Raw genomic sequence first — 15,846 nt, 5'->3', positions numbered from 1 at the left:
CTTTTGCTGATGGAAGATGGATGTTTCTCGAGATTGGTGAGTTTCATTGCTATGATAAATACATGTAAGTCTGAAGTTTTTTATTTTTCTTGATTTTCAACTAATATAGTCAATCGTCATCTTCAGTTCTCTTATGATTAACTTAAATAGCTATAATGGTTGTTGCTTTAGTTAATGTTGTTAGTCGAGGAGTAAGTTTTTAGTCTCTTAATTTAATTTATTGATAATGAGAAATGGAAATATTTATGCTAACTCATGTTTTTAATTTCCTTCAAAAAAAAAAAAGTTTTGGGTTCTTTTGCATATTCTGATTGTTGCCATCGATCCATCTAACCACCCTCAGACCCTTGCGCATTGTGCAATAAAAGTTATGTTTGGTAACCAACCCTTTGCTTTATTAATTAGTAATCAAATGTGAATATTTCTACTAGCAACTAGGTCATAACATTGTTTCTTATCAATTCAACCATCTCGATGTCTTTTACAAGGAGCTATCACTAAACAAATGACTGCAATAGAAGAAATGGTTGCAAGTAAGTACAATTAGCCAGACCCTCATCTTTGTGACAAGATCTTGAAGTTGGTCATTTGTGAAGCGTTCTAGTTTGCTATTAGTTGCAGTTTTAGTTATTGCTCTCTCAATATATATTTTTCTTTCTTTCTTTCTTTTTTCTTCCAAAGGATGATCAGTGTAATAATTAAGCTTCATAATTTCATTGTGTATGGAGCCAAGTTGTATATAAATGTACACATTATTAAGATTTCATTTTGTATATGTACAAGTAAAAGATTTCATTTTTAACTATTTGGTGTCATACAAAATGGACAATAATGCAAGGATTTAATAAAAATAAATTTGAAAAAACAACATTAAAGACATCGTTAATGTCAGTTTCAAAACGACATTAATGTTGACATTAAAGACAACATTAATGTCGGTTAAAAAAAATTAAAGACATCTTTAATGTCAGTGGAAAAACGACATTAAAGATGTATCATAAGCGACATTAAAGACATTTAATATTGGTGGATACCGACATTAAAGATGAACCGACATTAAAGGCCTTCAATAACACCTTCAAAGATGTCGATTTATAACTGACATTGAAGGCCTTTAATGTCGGTTTATAACCGACATTAAAGCCCAACCGACATTAAAGCCCTTTAATAACGCTCGCAAAGATGTCGGTTGCCAAGTGACATTAAAGGCCTTTAATGTCGATTTTAAACCGACATTAAAGGCTAGATTTCTTGTAGTGATTAGTTTTAACTTAACTCTCTTAGGTTTCACTTAAGACTCATGCTAGGATTCTACTCTTCTAGTTCTACTTCAATTTAACTCTTAGTTAGTTATCCATGAACTAACTCAACTTTTAGTTACTACTCACAAGTTTTCTTAGAGCTGACTGCTCTAAACTACACTTATTCTAGTTCCCTTAGAGTGTAATGCTCTAATACCAAGTTGTCACACCTCATCCCAGAGCACCTACTCACTAGGTCCGAGATGTGGCGTGAAGCCAACCGACATCATTCTTTTTCTAACAACACTTGTTGACCCTACTTAACTTGTAGCTCTTAGCTATCTCTTTTCAATTAAACTTAGACATATAGTGAGGAAAAAAATGTCTAAACTTTGAATTAATAAATTAAAATCTTTGCAAAACATCTTCAAGTTTACCCAACCAATGGACAACCTATTAAACAGTCTCATATAAATAAAAACAAAGTGCAAAGTTCCAACTATGGTGACACCGAACAACACACATAATAAACTCTTATACTAGTCTATTATAGACAAGGGCAACTAAGTTCTCTCTTAGTTTAATTACAATCTATCATGCATGCATGGAATGAGTCATACAATAATCTAGTCAAACTTCAAGCAGAGTAGGTGGAGCTTGGTTTAACAAGTGTTGGAACCATGATATCTATCTTTAAGGGAAATAAACATTGAAAAGATGAGTTATAAAGCCCTATGTGTGACAACTTCTAAAACAAACTGTGATAATGAAAATTTTGAGTAAAATATACATAAACTTAGCAAAGCAACTTTCTTTTTAAACATAGCTTCCAGTTTTCTCTTTTCCTTCTTGTTATACCTTGAACTCCTTATATCTGTAGGACGAAACTCTAGGCATGAAAACCATATCCTGTGATACGATACCTGTGAGACGAAGCTCTAGGCAGCACCAATAGCACCCTATCTTGCTATGGCTATCATGATATGGAAAATCTACGCATCTGTGGAGGCCCTCATCTCTTTCGTAGTCTATGTGATGGAAACTCTAAGCATCTACTGGATACACTCATCACACGACCTCTATACACAGGACAATCTCCCCCATAAGATTGCTATCAAATCAAAACATCTTAGTATAGACATAATCCTATTAAAAAATCTCATGCTAAAACTTTAACTTACTTAAGTTAGCATGCTTATGAAAAACTCTTGCATTAAGCAAGTCTCAAATCTAGCTTTGCTTTAAATAATCTCTTTACTCAAATATTTGCAGAAACTTAGCATTCAAACACATTCTCATAAATCTCATGTTTTAAGAAACATTTCTCAAATTGAATGCTTTAGAACTTTAACTCAATCACGCTTTCTCATTACTCATTTCTAAACATGAAACTCATGCTTTATAAGTAATTACATAAATCTAGCTTATTCAAATCCTTAAACTCAAAGCATGCTTTAAAACATAAATTCTTATCCAGCTTATAAATTTATTTTAAATTCATTTTAGTCACTCATAACTTTTGATTAGATTCTTGGCTTATAATTTGTCTTAATTCCTCTTGCCCATAAAAGAACCAGAAACATCAAGTAAGTCTTAGGTTTTAACTAAAGAAAACTTCTTCAACTTCTTACCTTTTTCCTTTCATACTCAAGAGAACTTTTTTCTTACTAACTTTGATTTTCTTTGAACTCTTTGTTGGTCTTAGCTTGTGCAAGATCAGTTCTTCAAGCTTGCTCTAGCTCAACAAAAGCTCCCAACAAATTTAGAGTCTAAAATAACAAGCCCAACTTAGCAAACTTGCTCTTAAACTTCTTAAACGAGGAAGGAGAAACTTAAACTTACTTGGATCTAGCTTCAAGTTCTACTCTTCCTCTTTAGCTCAAACTCGTCAATACCCTTGACCTCTTGGATGTCTCTTGGACGAACACCCAATTGCAGCTTGGCATCGAACTACCCTCTTGCCTGACTTCACTCTTGCAAGGAAACTCAGCTTCTCTCTACTTCTTCTCTCTACTTGCCCTTGAAGTGAAAATGGTGAGAAATGAGAAGATGAGGGTCTTTTGTATTTAAAATGTCTCATTGAGTCCAAAAAACGCTAACCTCGCGTAATAGAAATTTTCGAAGATCTGCCTGTCAAGTGTCTTTAAGTGATCTTGGTTGAGAAGAACCCAAGATCCTTTGTGATCTTCACCCTTCTCAATCGAACATGCCCAAAATCATGCTCGAGAACCCTAATATTCCCTTTTCTGCTTCCAGTCCCTATGATGGCTCCAAATCCATCTCTAAAACCTTTCTATTTTTTAACTCGATCGTCAAGCATCGAGATGTTCCTACCTTAGCATCAAGATTTGCTCTCTGTTTTCCATCTCGCTTGAGATTGCTCAAAGCTGGCCCAGAATTCTTACTACTCTTTTTTCTCTGCCTTTTCTTTCAAGCGAACAAGATCGAGTATAAACACTTCTATCTCTAGATCTTGGTCTAAACTCTTAGCCATTCCTCAACTTCTTAGCAAGCAAATGAGATAGAAGATACATGAATTACAAAGTAACAGATCCCCTCAACGTGAGACTATATCCATACCCACACGCTTAGAACAATGAGATAGAAAGGTTGGTCTTTTTCGAGTCTTATCTTAGTCAAAAAGAAATATGGAAGCTGGCATTTTTGTGTCAATTATAGGGCTTTATATAGAGCCATAGTCCCGGACAAGTTTCCCATTGTAATGATTAATGAATTGTTCGATGATTTGAATGGAGCTTGTATTTTCTCAAAGATAGATCTTAATTGAGGTAGCATCAAATTTGAGTACAAGACAAGGATGTGATAAAGATCTCATTTTGAAAACACGATGGCTATTACGAGTTCCTTGTAATGCCTTTCAGATTAACCACACGCACTGATAACTTTTCAACTAATGAATCGGACTTTTCAACCTTATCTGTGCAAATCCGTATTGGTATTCCTTGAAGACATACTTGTTTACAATGCGAATGTGAGGACTCATGTGGAGCATCTCACTATGGTATTCCAACAGCTACGAAAACATAGTTTGTTTGTCAACAAAAAGAAATGTCAATTTGCAAAAGATAGAATCATGTACTTAGGACACTAGGTGTCAGCAAAAAGAGTGGAGGCCGATCAGAAGAAAATTAGAGCTATGGTTGAATCGGATCTTCTTGAGACAATATGGAGTTAAGCGGATTTCTGGGTTTTATTAAGTATTACCAACGGTTAGTGGCAAACTATGGCACTGTTTCATCCTTGTTAACACGGTTGACGAAGAAGAACAAACTTCAGTGGTCAGAAAAGGCTATGATAGCATTTGAAAATCTTAAAAAGGCCATGGTCACATTACTGGTTTTAGCCATCCCTGATTTTAACCGACCTTTCGAAATTGAGATCGATGCTTCAGGACTTCAGTTAGGAGCTATGCTGTCACAAAATAAGAAGTTAATCGCATCTTTTAGTAAAAAACCCTTAGTGGCGGCTTAAGAGAAATATGTGTATGAGTGGGAACTCATGGCTATTGTCTTGTAGGTGGAAAAGTGATGACAATACTTGTTAGGGAGTTGATTCGCAGTGTATATTGACCAGAAAGCTCTTCGCCACATTCTTTAGCAAAGAGAAGTCCCTCCCGAGGTGCAAAAATGGGTGACGAAGCTAATGGGGTATGACTTCAAAATTTTGTATCCATTAGGACCAAACAATAAGGCAGCAAATGCTCTCTCTCACATGCTTGAGGAGGCTCAATTGAATCTGATCTCAGTACCTTTGTTACTTGAATTGAGTGTGGTTGAGAAAGAGATTAAGGTCGATGCTAAATTGATGGGAATTTTTGACTGTGTAATTCAGTTTTTCATGTTTCTCAGTTGAAGAAAGCTATGAAAGATAAGCATCGGGTGCAACTGAACATATTGCTATTGAATTACTAAATGAAATGGGTTAGGAATCGGAATGGGTTTTGGAATCGGAAAAGGTGAACCAAATGCATTCAAAAGAAGCAGAGGGTAACTGCGTATGTATGGTAAGAACCAACTTGCCCAAGAAGCTACATAGGAATCATATGCAGTTCTTAAGTCCTAGTTCCCTAATTTTCACCTTAAGTCCTAGTTCCCTAATTTTCACCTTGAGGACAAGGTGACTCTTTTCCTACTTTCTATTAAGCAAGTATACAAGAGGAGAGGTGGAAAGGGGTTTTCACCCTAACGAAGGGATAGTTGCTGGGGTCCTATAGTCTTGCGATGTAGAGAAGAATGTTAGTATACGTTTGGGTATTTTGTGCTACAGTTAGTTATCTTGGTCAATGTATGTTTTTGTGGAATGAACAGTTCACTAGGAGAGTACAACCCTCTTTTTTTAGGCTGAGTTCTTGGTGTATTTCGTGCTAGAATTCTATAGCTATATTTCTCCTATTTCTTATGTATGTTCTTGTGCTTCCTTTATTTGACAAGAGTTCATGAAGCCTTGCATTTGCAAATATTTAGAGATACAACAAATTATCAAAATTATCATCTATATTGAGAGGAAATAAATGTTCGGCTTTTCCAAACTTATAACAAATTTTACAGACGACAGAAATCTAACTTTAGTAATGAATTGAGCCCATATAGGAACTCAAGTTGTTTTTAGAGCCCAAAAAACTGTCGTACGAACCAATTTTCACTATTTACAATATTGTCAGAGGCAAAAGAGGATCCTACTAGCCAAAGTTGTAAAACATGAGTCCTCCGGTCTAAGCCTTTAGTCAATTTCACATTCTGACAAAGGAGCACGAGTGTATTGTAAAGTAAAGTGAAAGCACTTTTGCCTACAGCAAGAAGAAAGCTTGTCAAAATTAAAATCGACCTGTATGAAATTAAAACTTAATTCAACAACCCTAATTATTTGATACAAAATAAGTTGGTGATTCAAAGATGATGGAATACTAAAAATGCACCAAGATGTCCTACGTTTGTTCAATTGCCGCTTAGTTAAAAATTCAAAGATATTGAACATCTCATTTCATAACCATATAGTTTTGAGTTTTTAGTTTTTGAAAATTAACACTCGTTTGATCACCATTTTGGTTTTTAAAATTAAGCTTAAAAACACTACTTGTAGCATTCTACCAATAATTCAAAAAACCAAGTCAAAATTTAAAAATTTAAAAAAGTAGCTTTCAAAAAGTTGTTTTTGTTTTTTGAATTTGGTCGTTCAACCATTATCCGTCTCTTTAATCAAATGAGATCATACTCCCTTGCAGTTGGTTCATCACTTCATGCTTATTCGGTTAAAGAAGGCTTATTTTCATCTAACCTTTACATTGGCACTGCACTTTTGAACTTTTATGCTAAATGCAGTGATGCTAAATCAGCACGAATGGTGTTCAACAATATGGGAGATAAGAATATTATCAGGTGGAGTGCAATGATAGGTGGATATGGAGTGCAGGATGATGGAAGCGGATCCCTTTCTATTTTCTCTCACATGTTGAAGGAGGATTTGAAACCCAATGAAGTAATCTTTATGACAATATTATCTCCTTGTAGTTATTCGAGAATGGTTGAAGAGGGATAGAGGTATTTCAAATCTATGATTCTAGATTATAACCTGTATGGTTGACCTTTTAGCCTGATCAGGTAGACTGGACGAAGCATTAGATTTAAGAAAATGCCAGTTCAACTAGACGTTAGTTTGTATGGAGCTTTCCTTCATGGATGTGGATTATACTGGAGGTTCGATCTCAGAGAAGTTGTAGTCAGGGAAATGCTACAGCTACATCCAAATGAAGCTTGCTATTATGTGCTCTTACCTAACCTTTATGCTTCATATGGGAAATGGGGTCAAGTTAATGAGGCGAGAGATTTGATGCTTCAAAGAGGTTTAAACAAAGTCCCAAGGTATAGCCTAGTAGAAACTAATGCAAGTGTGTTATTTTATTAGCTGAAGCCACTTGTGTGGCTCATATATCTTCATGTTCTCGTTGAGATAGTAAAAAAGACCTTGAAGTTTTGAAATACTGAAATGTGGAATTTTCTTACTACCCTTGACCTCTCCTTTGATGGAGTTCTAACGAGCCTTATCCAATAGGGAAATGTTAGATGTTGTGATCATCTAAATTTACTTGAAGAACTTCGGTGTTTGGAGTCGTTCTTAGTTTGGTCAAGGCTTGGCCAAGTACAGGGCTACATAGAGGTATCAAAACGTTCCTTCTCCATCCTCCATCTTTCATTTCAAAAAAAGAAAGGTTTTTGTCTATCTTAACTAATTTCGATCTCCCGAGCATGAACCCATATTCATTTTTCTAAAATTCAAATCAAATTTGAATATAAAGTCGGTCAAAGTTTGACTTTTCAAGGTCAAAAGTCAACATTTTGACTTCTTACAACTTTAACCACTTTCATTAATTTCGAGCTTCCAAATATGAATATCTATTCATATTTTAAATATTTAAATCACATTTAAGCATTAAGCTCTTGCTTAAAGCTATAATCGACAGCTATATCATATATATACTTTGTTGTTTATATCTCTCTTACCTAATTCGAACAATTCGAATTATTCCAACATGTTGTTCTAAATTAATTCCATATGGCTAGTAGGGTAACCTAATAGACCTATAGATCATGGACTCCAACGATCCGAGATGAACTGGCTAAACCCTTTTAGACCAAGCTAATCAACATTCGCTAACTAACGAGTCATTCCACTAAAGTCTCGTAGTCGCACTCCCCTCACTATAGATATATTTTTGTCCATCTGATATAACCATGATCAGTAAGTTAATCCTTCACAAGTTGTTCATAACCTCGGCTAGGTCAAAATACCGTTTTACCCCTTAGGCTACATCTTGTTCCTTAAGTCCCACTAATCTACTATTGAACAATTGGTTTAAGGTCCAACCTATAAATCGAATCCCTCTCGGCCCAATGAGAGGGTGGGGCCCCTTTTTTCAAGACTTGGATTAAGTCTTTAAGGGAACAACCTACCTACTAATCCTAAAGCGGGTAAGAGTGAATTCCGTCTTGCACCCTATGTTGCCAACTATCCACCTGATCTTACCCCTAAAATGGGAGGCTTATTGGGCCAACGCTAATGAGTTTCCCTCACCTATGCAGATCTAAGGTTAATCTCGTGTGAACAGGAGTACAGTTAGCTCAAGATTAAGATTAAGTTACCTAGGTCATCAATAATCGAGATAGTAAGTTTTAAACAGTAAACGACATTATAACGTAAAAGTGACTATTTCATTGTTATGTCTTATGTAAAACTTTTACATAAGATTCACCCACTTTCATGTCTCTACATGAACGATTCAGGATTACATCGTTTGTATTAACTACAAAGCGGGTCGCATCCATAGTATCTCTGAATAAGACTCCCAACCTTTATTTATATACCATAGACTATTTAGGTTATTTACTTGAACTTAATCCATATTTATGTTTCTACATAAATTTCAAGTTTACTCAAAATAGTCTTGGGATCTTAGTTTATTGGATTTAAGATTATAGTATTCAATTTCTCAATAACGACTTTATTGAATAGAATATGATTACAAACTACAAGTTTTAAGACATAAATTCCAACAAACTCCCACTTGGACTGAGACTCCTAGTGGGATGAAAATGTTTGAATTTCACCATAATAGAGAATAATGCATATGAGTACAATAAACATATGAATATAATAAACTAGGGCACATGCCCAATAAGTCTCCGACTTGTCCTAGTTTACAAACATCGTAGACATAAATTCTGTAGGTGGCCCTCAAACACTTTAGCTGTGAGGGCTTTTGTAAAAGGATCAACAATGTTTTGCTTAGAAGAAATCTGAGTCACTACAACGTCACCACAATGTACAAATTCCTTGATAAGATGGTACTTGCGTTTGATATGCTTTCCTCGTTTATGGCTTCTAGGTTCTCGTGAATTTACAACTGCACCACTTTGTCACAGTATAAAGTGATTGGCAGATGCATATTTGGAACAATTTCCAGATCTATCAAGAATTTCCTTAGTCATATTGCTTCCTTTGCTGCTTCACAAGTTGCTACATATCAACTTCCATTATGGAGTTGGCTACACAAGTTTGTTTTACGGTTCTCCAAACTATTGCTCCTCCATTCAGAGTGAAAACTAATCCTGATGTAGACTTTCTAGCATCTTTATCCATTTGGAAATCAGAATCAGTGTACTAAGTAAAGATTAGATCCTTAGAACTATATATGAGCATGTAGTCTTTTGTTCTTCTAAGATATTTTAGAATATTCTTAACGGCTGTTCAGTGATCACGTCCAGGATTGGATTGATACCTACTGATTGTCCCTACTGAAAAGCAAATGTCAAGTCTAGTACATAACACTACAAGAGACGGGGGTACTTCTGACGCACAAATACGTCGGCGAAAATGCAAAGTACGTCGGGAAAGGATATCCCGACGTACAAAACGACGTCGGGAAGAACGTCGGGAGAAATGCGTCGCGAAAGGCTTTCCCGATGCCGTACCAACACGACGTCGTGAAAGGTTTTCCCGACGTGGAGAGACGCATCGGCAAAGACGACATTGGGAATAAGGTTTTCCCGACGCCGTCTATGCCGACGCATCTCCCGGCGTCGGGAAAACCTCTTTTCCGACATATTTTTCTCGACGTAATGAACGTCGGGAAATCTTTTTTATATATTTTTTTAAATATTTTATTTTTACTTTTTTCCTTATAATATTTTGCTCAAACATTCACAATGATGTTTGGATTGCTCAAAAATATTTCGCAACGTTTTGGATTAAATTAAAATAAATTAATAAATATACAAACACAAATTAAAAAAATAGAATTAAAATTAATAATACGAATAAGTTGACTACAAAATATAGTTCTCAAAATAGAAAAAACATAAACATAATGAAAAGCCTCCCAACGAGGTGCGTATGCGCGTCATTCTACACCTTCGATCCTAAAAATGGTATAAAAATAACTAAGTTTAATACATAATCATATATTGCAAAAACTTAAGAATAATAGAGACATATATGCGTATCGCAAAGCTAGGGATCATGTGGTGGTCCCTATTGTGCACGAGTTAGGTCTTCAATCATCTTTTTCATAGCTTCCACTTGTGAAGCTAATGCTTGGTGATTTCTATCTTGTACTTCAATCCGTTCCAAAGCTTCATGAAGTTTAGCTTGTAATTCAATCTCTTTTTGTGTGGACTGCGAACAAGATGTCGACAAACTACTTGCACTTGCCGTTCTGCGGGCCTTCGGCTTGGGTCCCCAACCAAGGCCTTTTGAGTAGCCTGGTCGTCTACCCAACACCTGATCGCATATCTCATCCTCAGAGAGTGGCTGACTACCCTTTGGGGTAGGCTGGGGTTGGAGTTCCAGCATTTGATTCTGCAACAAATTTAAAAATTATGTTAAGTAACGCGCAAAAATATATAATAAAAGTGGATAATTAATAAGGGTATAACTTACATGCGCATCCTCGGCGCCCTGCGACACGAATGTCCCAGCTCGAACGTGTGTTTCCCGGAACAATTCCACACGATCGACCGGCTGCCCTCTTCTTTCAGCGAGCTCATACTCTCGTTGTAGAAACGACTTGGACCCGCTACTATGATTGTAAGGCTGCTTCTGTCTAGCAGCCTTGTATGTCCGTGATTGCTCCTGCATTAAAACAATTATATTGTTTATTTCTTATACATATTAAAACATGTTATCATAATTAATCATGACAAATACCTGGAATGCACGGCTGATATAATGGTCACAGAGGAAGTGCCAATCCTCATCACGTCCAACCAATGCGTTTGGTGGGTTGGCACGAGCCTCCTTCGAGTCGCCAATGAGAGGGTGGGGCCCCTTTGTTCAAGACTTGGATTCAGTCTTTAAGGGAGCAACATACCTACTAAACCTAAAGCGGGTAAGACTGAATTCTGTCTTGCACCCTATCCACCCGATCTTACCCTTGAAATGGTAGGCTTATTGGGCCAACACTAATGAATTTCCCTCACCTATGCAAATTTAAGGTTAATCTCGTATGAATAGGAGTTCATAGTTAGCTCAAAATTAAGATTAAGTAACCTAGGTCATCAGTAATCGAGATAGTCACTTTTAAACAGTAAACGACATTATAACGTAAAAGTGACTATTTCATGGTTCCATCTTATGTAAAACTTTTACATAGGATACCCCCACTTTCATGTCTTTACATGACTGATTCAGGATTACATCGTTTATATTAACTACAAAGTGGGTCGTATCCATAGTATCTCTGAATAAGGTGCCCAACATTATAGTATTCAATTTCTCAATAATGACTTTATTCAATCTATATACTGTAGACTATTTAGGCTATTTACTTGAACTTAATCCATATTTATGTCTCTACATAAAGTTCAAGTTTACTCAAAATAGTCTTTTAATCTTAGTTTATTGGATTCAAGATTATAGTATTCAGTTTCTCAATAACGACTTTATTGAATAGAATATGATTACAAACTACGAGTTTTAGGACATAAATTCCAACACCCTAGGCCATACACGCACAGCCAGCCCCATCCATCGTGTTAGTGAGCCTCGATGGGCCATTTTTAAGCTTTTTTTATTTTTGTTAGAATTTTAAAGGAAGCTTTGGATGTTTTGATGATCAAAGGATTCATTGAGGATTAAATATTGATATTTCAAATCAAGGAGGCTGTAAAGGAATTTTTCGAGAAGGATCTGTTCAAGTATTGTGAGTGACAACACGATTTCTAAATGATAATTTTGAAATATGATTTACAAGCTACCATTTAAATATGCTTTGAAAGCATTATTGTGCTATACTGATTATGAAAGCATGTATTTATTGATGAGATTTGCAAGTAATGATTTATAAGCAAGCTTGAGCTTCTGAGAAAGATTGTTTACTGTTTTAGAAAAATACTTGAAAAGCATGGGTTTAATGAGAATGATTTTAAAGAGAAAACCATGGTATTCTATATACTGAGTTCTCGACGGTCAATATGCACAGTCTGGGGTATGGGACTTTGCTAACCACTGAGCCAGCTACTACCGAGATTTGGAAGGATAGTAAGACCAAAGGCGTTCTACTATCTTGATCAGTATTATTAAATTAGGCACGATAGGTCGAGATAGTTACTACCGTGACTGAGTTTCCCAAGTATAGAATATACAGAAATAAAAGAGCATTTGAAAGAAAGAGTTTAGCAAACTGAAGATTTAAGATTTTATGCTTTATGATTGATTTATGGAAAAGACTAAAGTTTATTTACTAAAAAATATGTTTTACAAAACTGTCACTCACTGGGCTATATAGCTCACCCTTTTCAAATGTTTATCCTCTTTCTAGGTATAAATTGTGAACCTCTGCGTGCTGAACATACTGCTGCCATGCCAATTTAGTTTTCAATCATGAAAGGAATAGATTTGTTAAAAGTATATTGTGTTTATGTTTAAAATTTGAGTTTCCATGTTTTGTACCTATATTTTACTCAGCATTTGTAAAAGACATTTCAAATGGGGTATACTACGATTTTAAAGTAATTTCAAGGTTTAAATACTTCGGCTGGCAAAGGTTTCATGTTTTCATGTCAAGGGTCAGCTGGAATCATCTTAGAGGTGGATCGTTTCGGTTGACATCACACCACCTCTCAGGTCCATAGCAGGTCATCTGGGAGGGGGTATGACACTACCTTCAATTATTCCAACACTACAAAAAGAAAGGGGCCTGCCGACGCGGAGATACGTCAGCAAAGCCAGTAATGCGACGAGAGACGCTACGTCAACGTAAAAACAGACATCGACAAGAACATCATGAGAAAAGCGTCGTGAAAGACACTCTCAACGTGCAAACAGAACGGCATCGATAAAAGGTTACTGTTGACGCAGTGTTCGCCGACATGGTCAACACGTTGACATTTGGAAACTGTCGACGTCTGGTAGCGGTATCGTAAACAACTTACTACCAACATCATCAAGTACGCAAACGTACATGAACCATCGATGCGGCATCGGTAAACCTTCTGACAACGTCGCATCATCAGAACAACCATTTCCGGCGCATAATGTGCATCCCGAAATCCTTATTATAATATTTTTTAATTTTGTTTTATTTAATTCTTTTCAAATTGAAATCGAATTTGATTTAAATTTCATTGAAATACTAAAGATAAAAAATTTTCGTAGTTTAAAAATTACATACATAATGAAAACAAAAAACTTAAACTAAAAACAAAAAACTAAACACATAATCTAAGCGTCGATGTCCCATGAAAGCTTCCCATGCCTTCAAACCTACAATGACACAAAATTAAATTTAAATATATCTCACCAATAATATAAAATTAAAAAACGTAAAAGTTGAAAATTATATACCTCAACGAAATCAATGTCCTCTCGAAGCCCGAAAAAGGTCTTCAATCATTTTCCTCATTTCTTCCATCTGTCGAGTTTGTGCTTCTATCAAGCGAATATTTTCTTCGTACTTCCTGCTACTCTCTTCTTCTACTACCTCAAGAAAAGTTTTTAGCTCGTTAACCTCCCTGGCGTGCGCTAGCGCTCGCTCGACAAATGTGGATGAAGAACTGCCAGCAGCATCTTGAGACTTTGGTTTGGGGCCCCAACCAAGATCTTTTGAGTAGCTCGGTCGTCTACGCAAAACGGTCTCGTATATCCCGTCCCGAAAGAGTTGTTGAGAACCCACTAGGTAGGCTGGGATTGGAGTTCCAGCATTTGATTATGCAAATAAAATTTTTGTTAATTAAGTAAAATGTGCAAATCAATTGTTACGTGAAACAAGACAAATGACAACTTATAAACTTACATGCGCATCCGTAGCTGCCTGTAAAACAAGCTGGCCACCCCGAGCATGTGTTTTCCTAAATAACTCCGCACAATCAATTGAATGAACCCGCTGTTCAGTGACCCCGATGTGGTTGTAGGGCTGCTTCGCTTTAGCAGCCTTATTCATCGACGATTGCTCCTACATGCAAACAATCAAAATGTTACATAAAAAAAACAAATGAAGTACCGTTTGAAAACATTAAAAGTACTAAATCACCTGAAATTGTCGAGTGAGGTAGTAGTCGTATAGGAAGTGCCAATTTTGCACCCGATTGCTCAATCTAGGGGGTGGATTAGCACGAGCGTGTTCAGGATTATTGAACTTTTTGAAATGGCGGTGGTTCTGTCTCCTAAACTCCTTCCACACAATGAGCATTTGATGCTCAACAAACCGAGTAAGTGCTAAATCGGTGAAATTCGACACAAATCTATAAACTGCCTTTAACGACCTCAATGTATATTCGTATAGGTAACATATATGTATAAGTGATTTAAAAACGTACCTATAAACTGCCTTTAACGACCTCAATGTACTCCAGTGTCACATCAATCCACTTAAGAAAGCAGACTGGAAAAGTGTCTCGCGTTAACACGCCGATGGTATTGCTATAGCGAACGACGTGTGGTGAGATAGGCTTGTTCTGGCCTTGAGTGACAGATATGGGGATCTTGCCATTTTGTGCAACATATCTATCCAACTCCAGGTTCCTAGAGTGATGTCATCTCCTTTATAGAAAGGATCATTACTAGTTCCTTCATCAAATCTTTCTATAGAAAGCTCTCCATGATACACCTATTTTGGGTAGAAGGGACACATTCCAATGATTAATAAATGTCTCTCCACACCTCGAGTCCCAATTCGAATTCATACATCTCCTGCATGGACACCTTATTTGTCCGTACTCATCGACGTGATACTTTGCAATGTCTAAGAATTTGAAAACTCACTCTCTATACTTAATCGATAACTTATTCCTAATGTTCATCCAACTCTTGTCCATCGTTAAACGCCTATAATATAAATAAGTGTAATTATCTTACACTAAGGGCAACCATAATTCTAACTTAATAAACTACAAGCTATCATAATTGCAGGATAGCCACATCACATCAATAAAAAATTTCAAATTCTTCAATTTTATCAATATCATACATTTAAAAATTTCATCAATATCACAATTTCAATCATTATTATCACAATTTCAATAATAATCATTCCCTAACATATTACAATTGTTAAAATTTCATTCATACATAGAATTTGATTCTTAAACAATTAAATATACATTATAACTAAAAAAACTCTACCAATTTCAATTTACAATTTAAATCCTTTTTTCAATCTACTAAATTTTATACATTCTACAAAATACATTATTCTTTAACATACACATACAATATTTATACAATATACATTATTCCCTAACGTACACATACAATATTTATACAATATACATTATTCCCTAACGTACACATACAAAATTTATACAATATATAATATACGATTTATATATACGATATACAATTTATACATATAATCTAATATATATTTTGTAGAAATGCAAAAAAGAACAAAATACACTACTTTTACCAGTAGAGACAATGAACCAAATAGACGACGGCACGAGCATGGTGGGTAATGGACGACGATCCCTCTCCTCTCTTTCTTATTTTCTTTTTTCTCTTTCCTCTTCTATTCGCGCGCGTGCCTTTTTCTTCTGTGAACAGAATTAAAATGAGAGGGGATCTCCCGACGCAACTCAAAAATGTCGAGAGAACA

The 15,846-nt window shown here is 35.8% G+C and overlaps 1 protein-coding gene and 1 long non-coding RNA gene across 2 annotated transcripts; both read right to left on the bottom strand.

The window, feature by feature from the left end:
* Positions 1–10,043: 10,043 nt before the first annotated feature.
* LOC127151246 (uncharacterized) lies at positions 10,044–11,178 on the bottom strand. Its single transcript, XM_051090697.1, has 3 exons — positions 10,962–11,178; positions 10,695–10,886; positions 10,044–10,613 (listed from the first exon to the last, which is right to left on the bottom strand). Exons 1-3 carry the CDS (start codon positions 11,009–11,011, stop codon positions 10,343–10,345), a joined length of 513 nt encoding a protein of 170 aa, XP_050946654.1. The 5' UTR covers positions 11,012–11,178; the 3' UTR covers positions 10,044–10,342.
* Positions 11,179–13,377: 2,199 nt separating this feature from the next.
* On the bottom strand, positions 13,378–15,165 carry LOC127151245 (uncharacterized). Its single transcript, XR_007824040.1, has 4 exons — positions 14,284–15,165; positions 14,047–14,205; positions 13,599–13,934; positions 13,378–13,517 (listed from the first exon to the last, which is right to left on the bottom strand). It is a non-coding gene; the product is annotated as an uncharacterized LOC127151245 (long non-coding RNA).
* Positions 15,166–15,846: the final 681 nt, after the last annotated feature.

This window comes from Cucumis melo, chromosome 10 (assembly GCF_025177605.1).
Source record: "Cucumis melo cultivar AY chromosome 10, USDA_Cmelo_AY_1.0, whole genome shotgun sequence".
NCBI classification, from domain to species: domain Eukaryota; kingdom Viridiplantae; phylum Streptophyta; class Magnoliopsida; order Cucurbitales; family Cucurbitaceae; genus Cucumis; species Cucumis melo.
The sequence above is the reverse complement of the archived record's forward strand: the minus strand, read 5'-3'. Positions and strand labels throughout refer to the sequence as shown.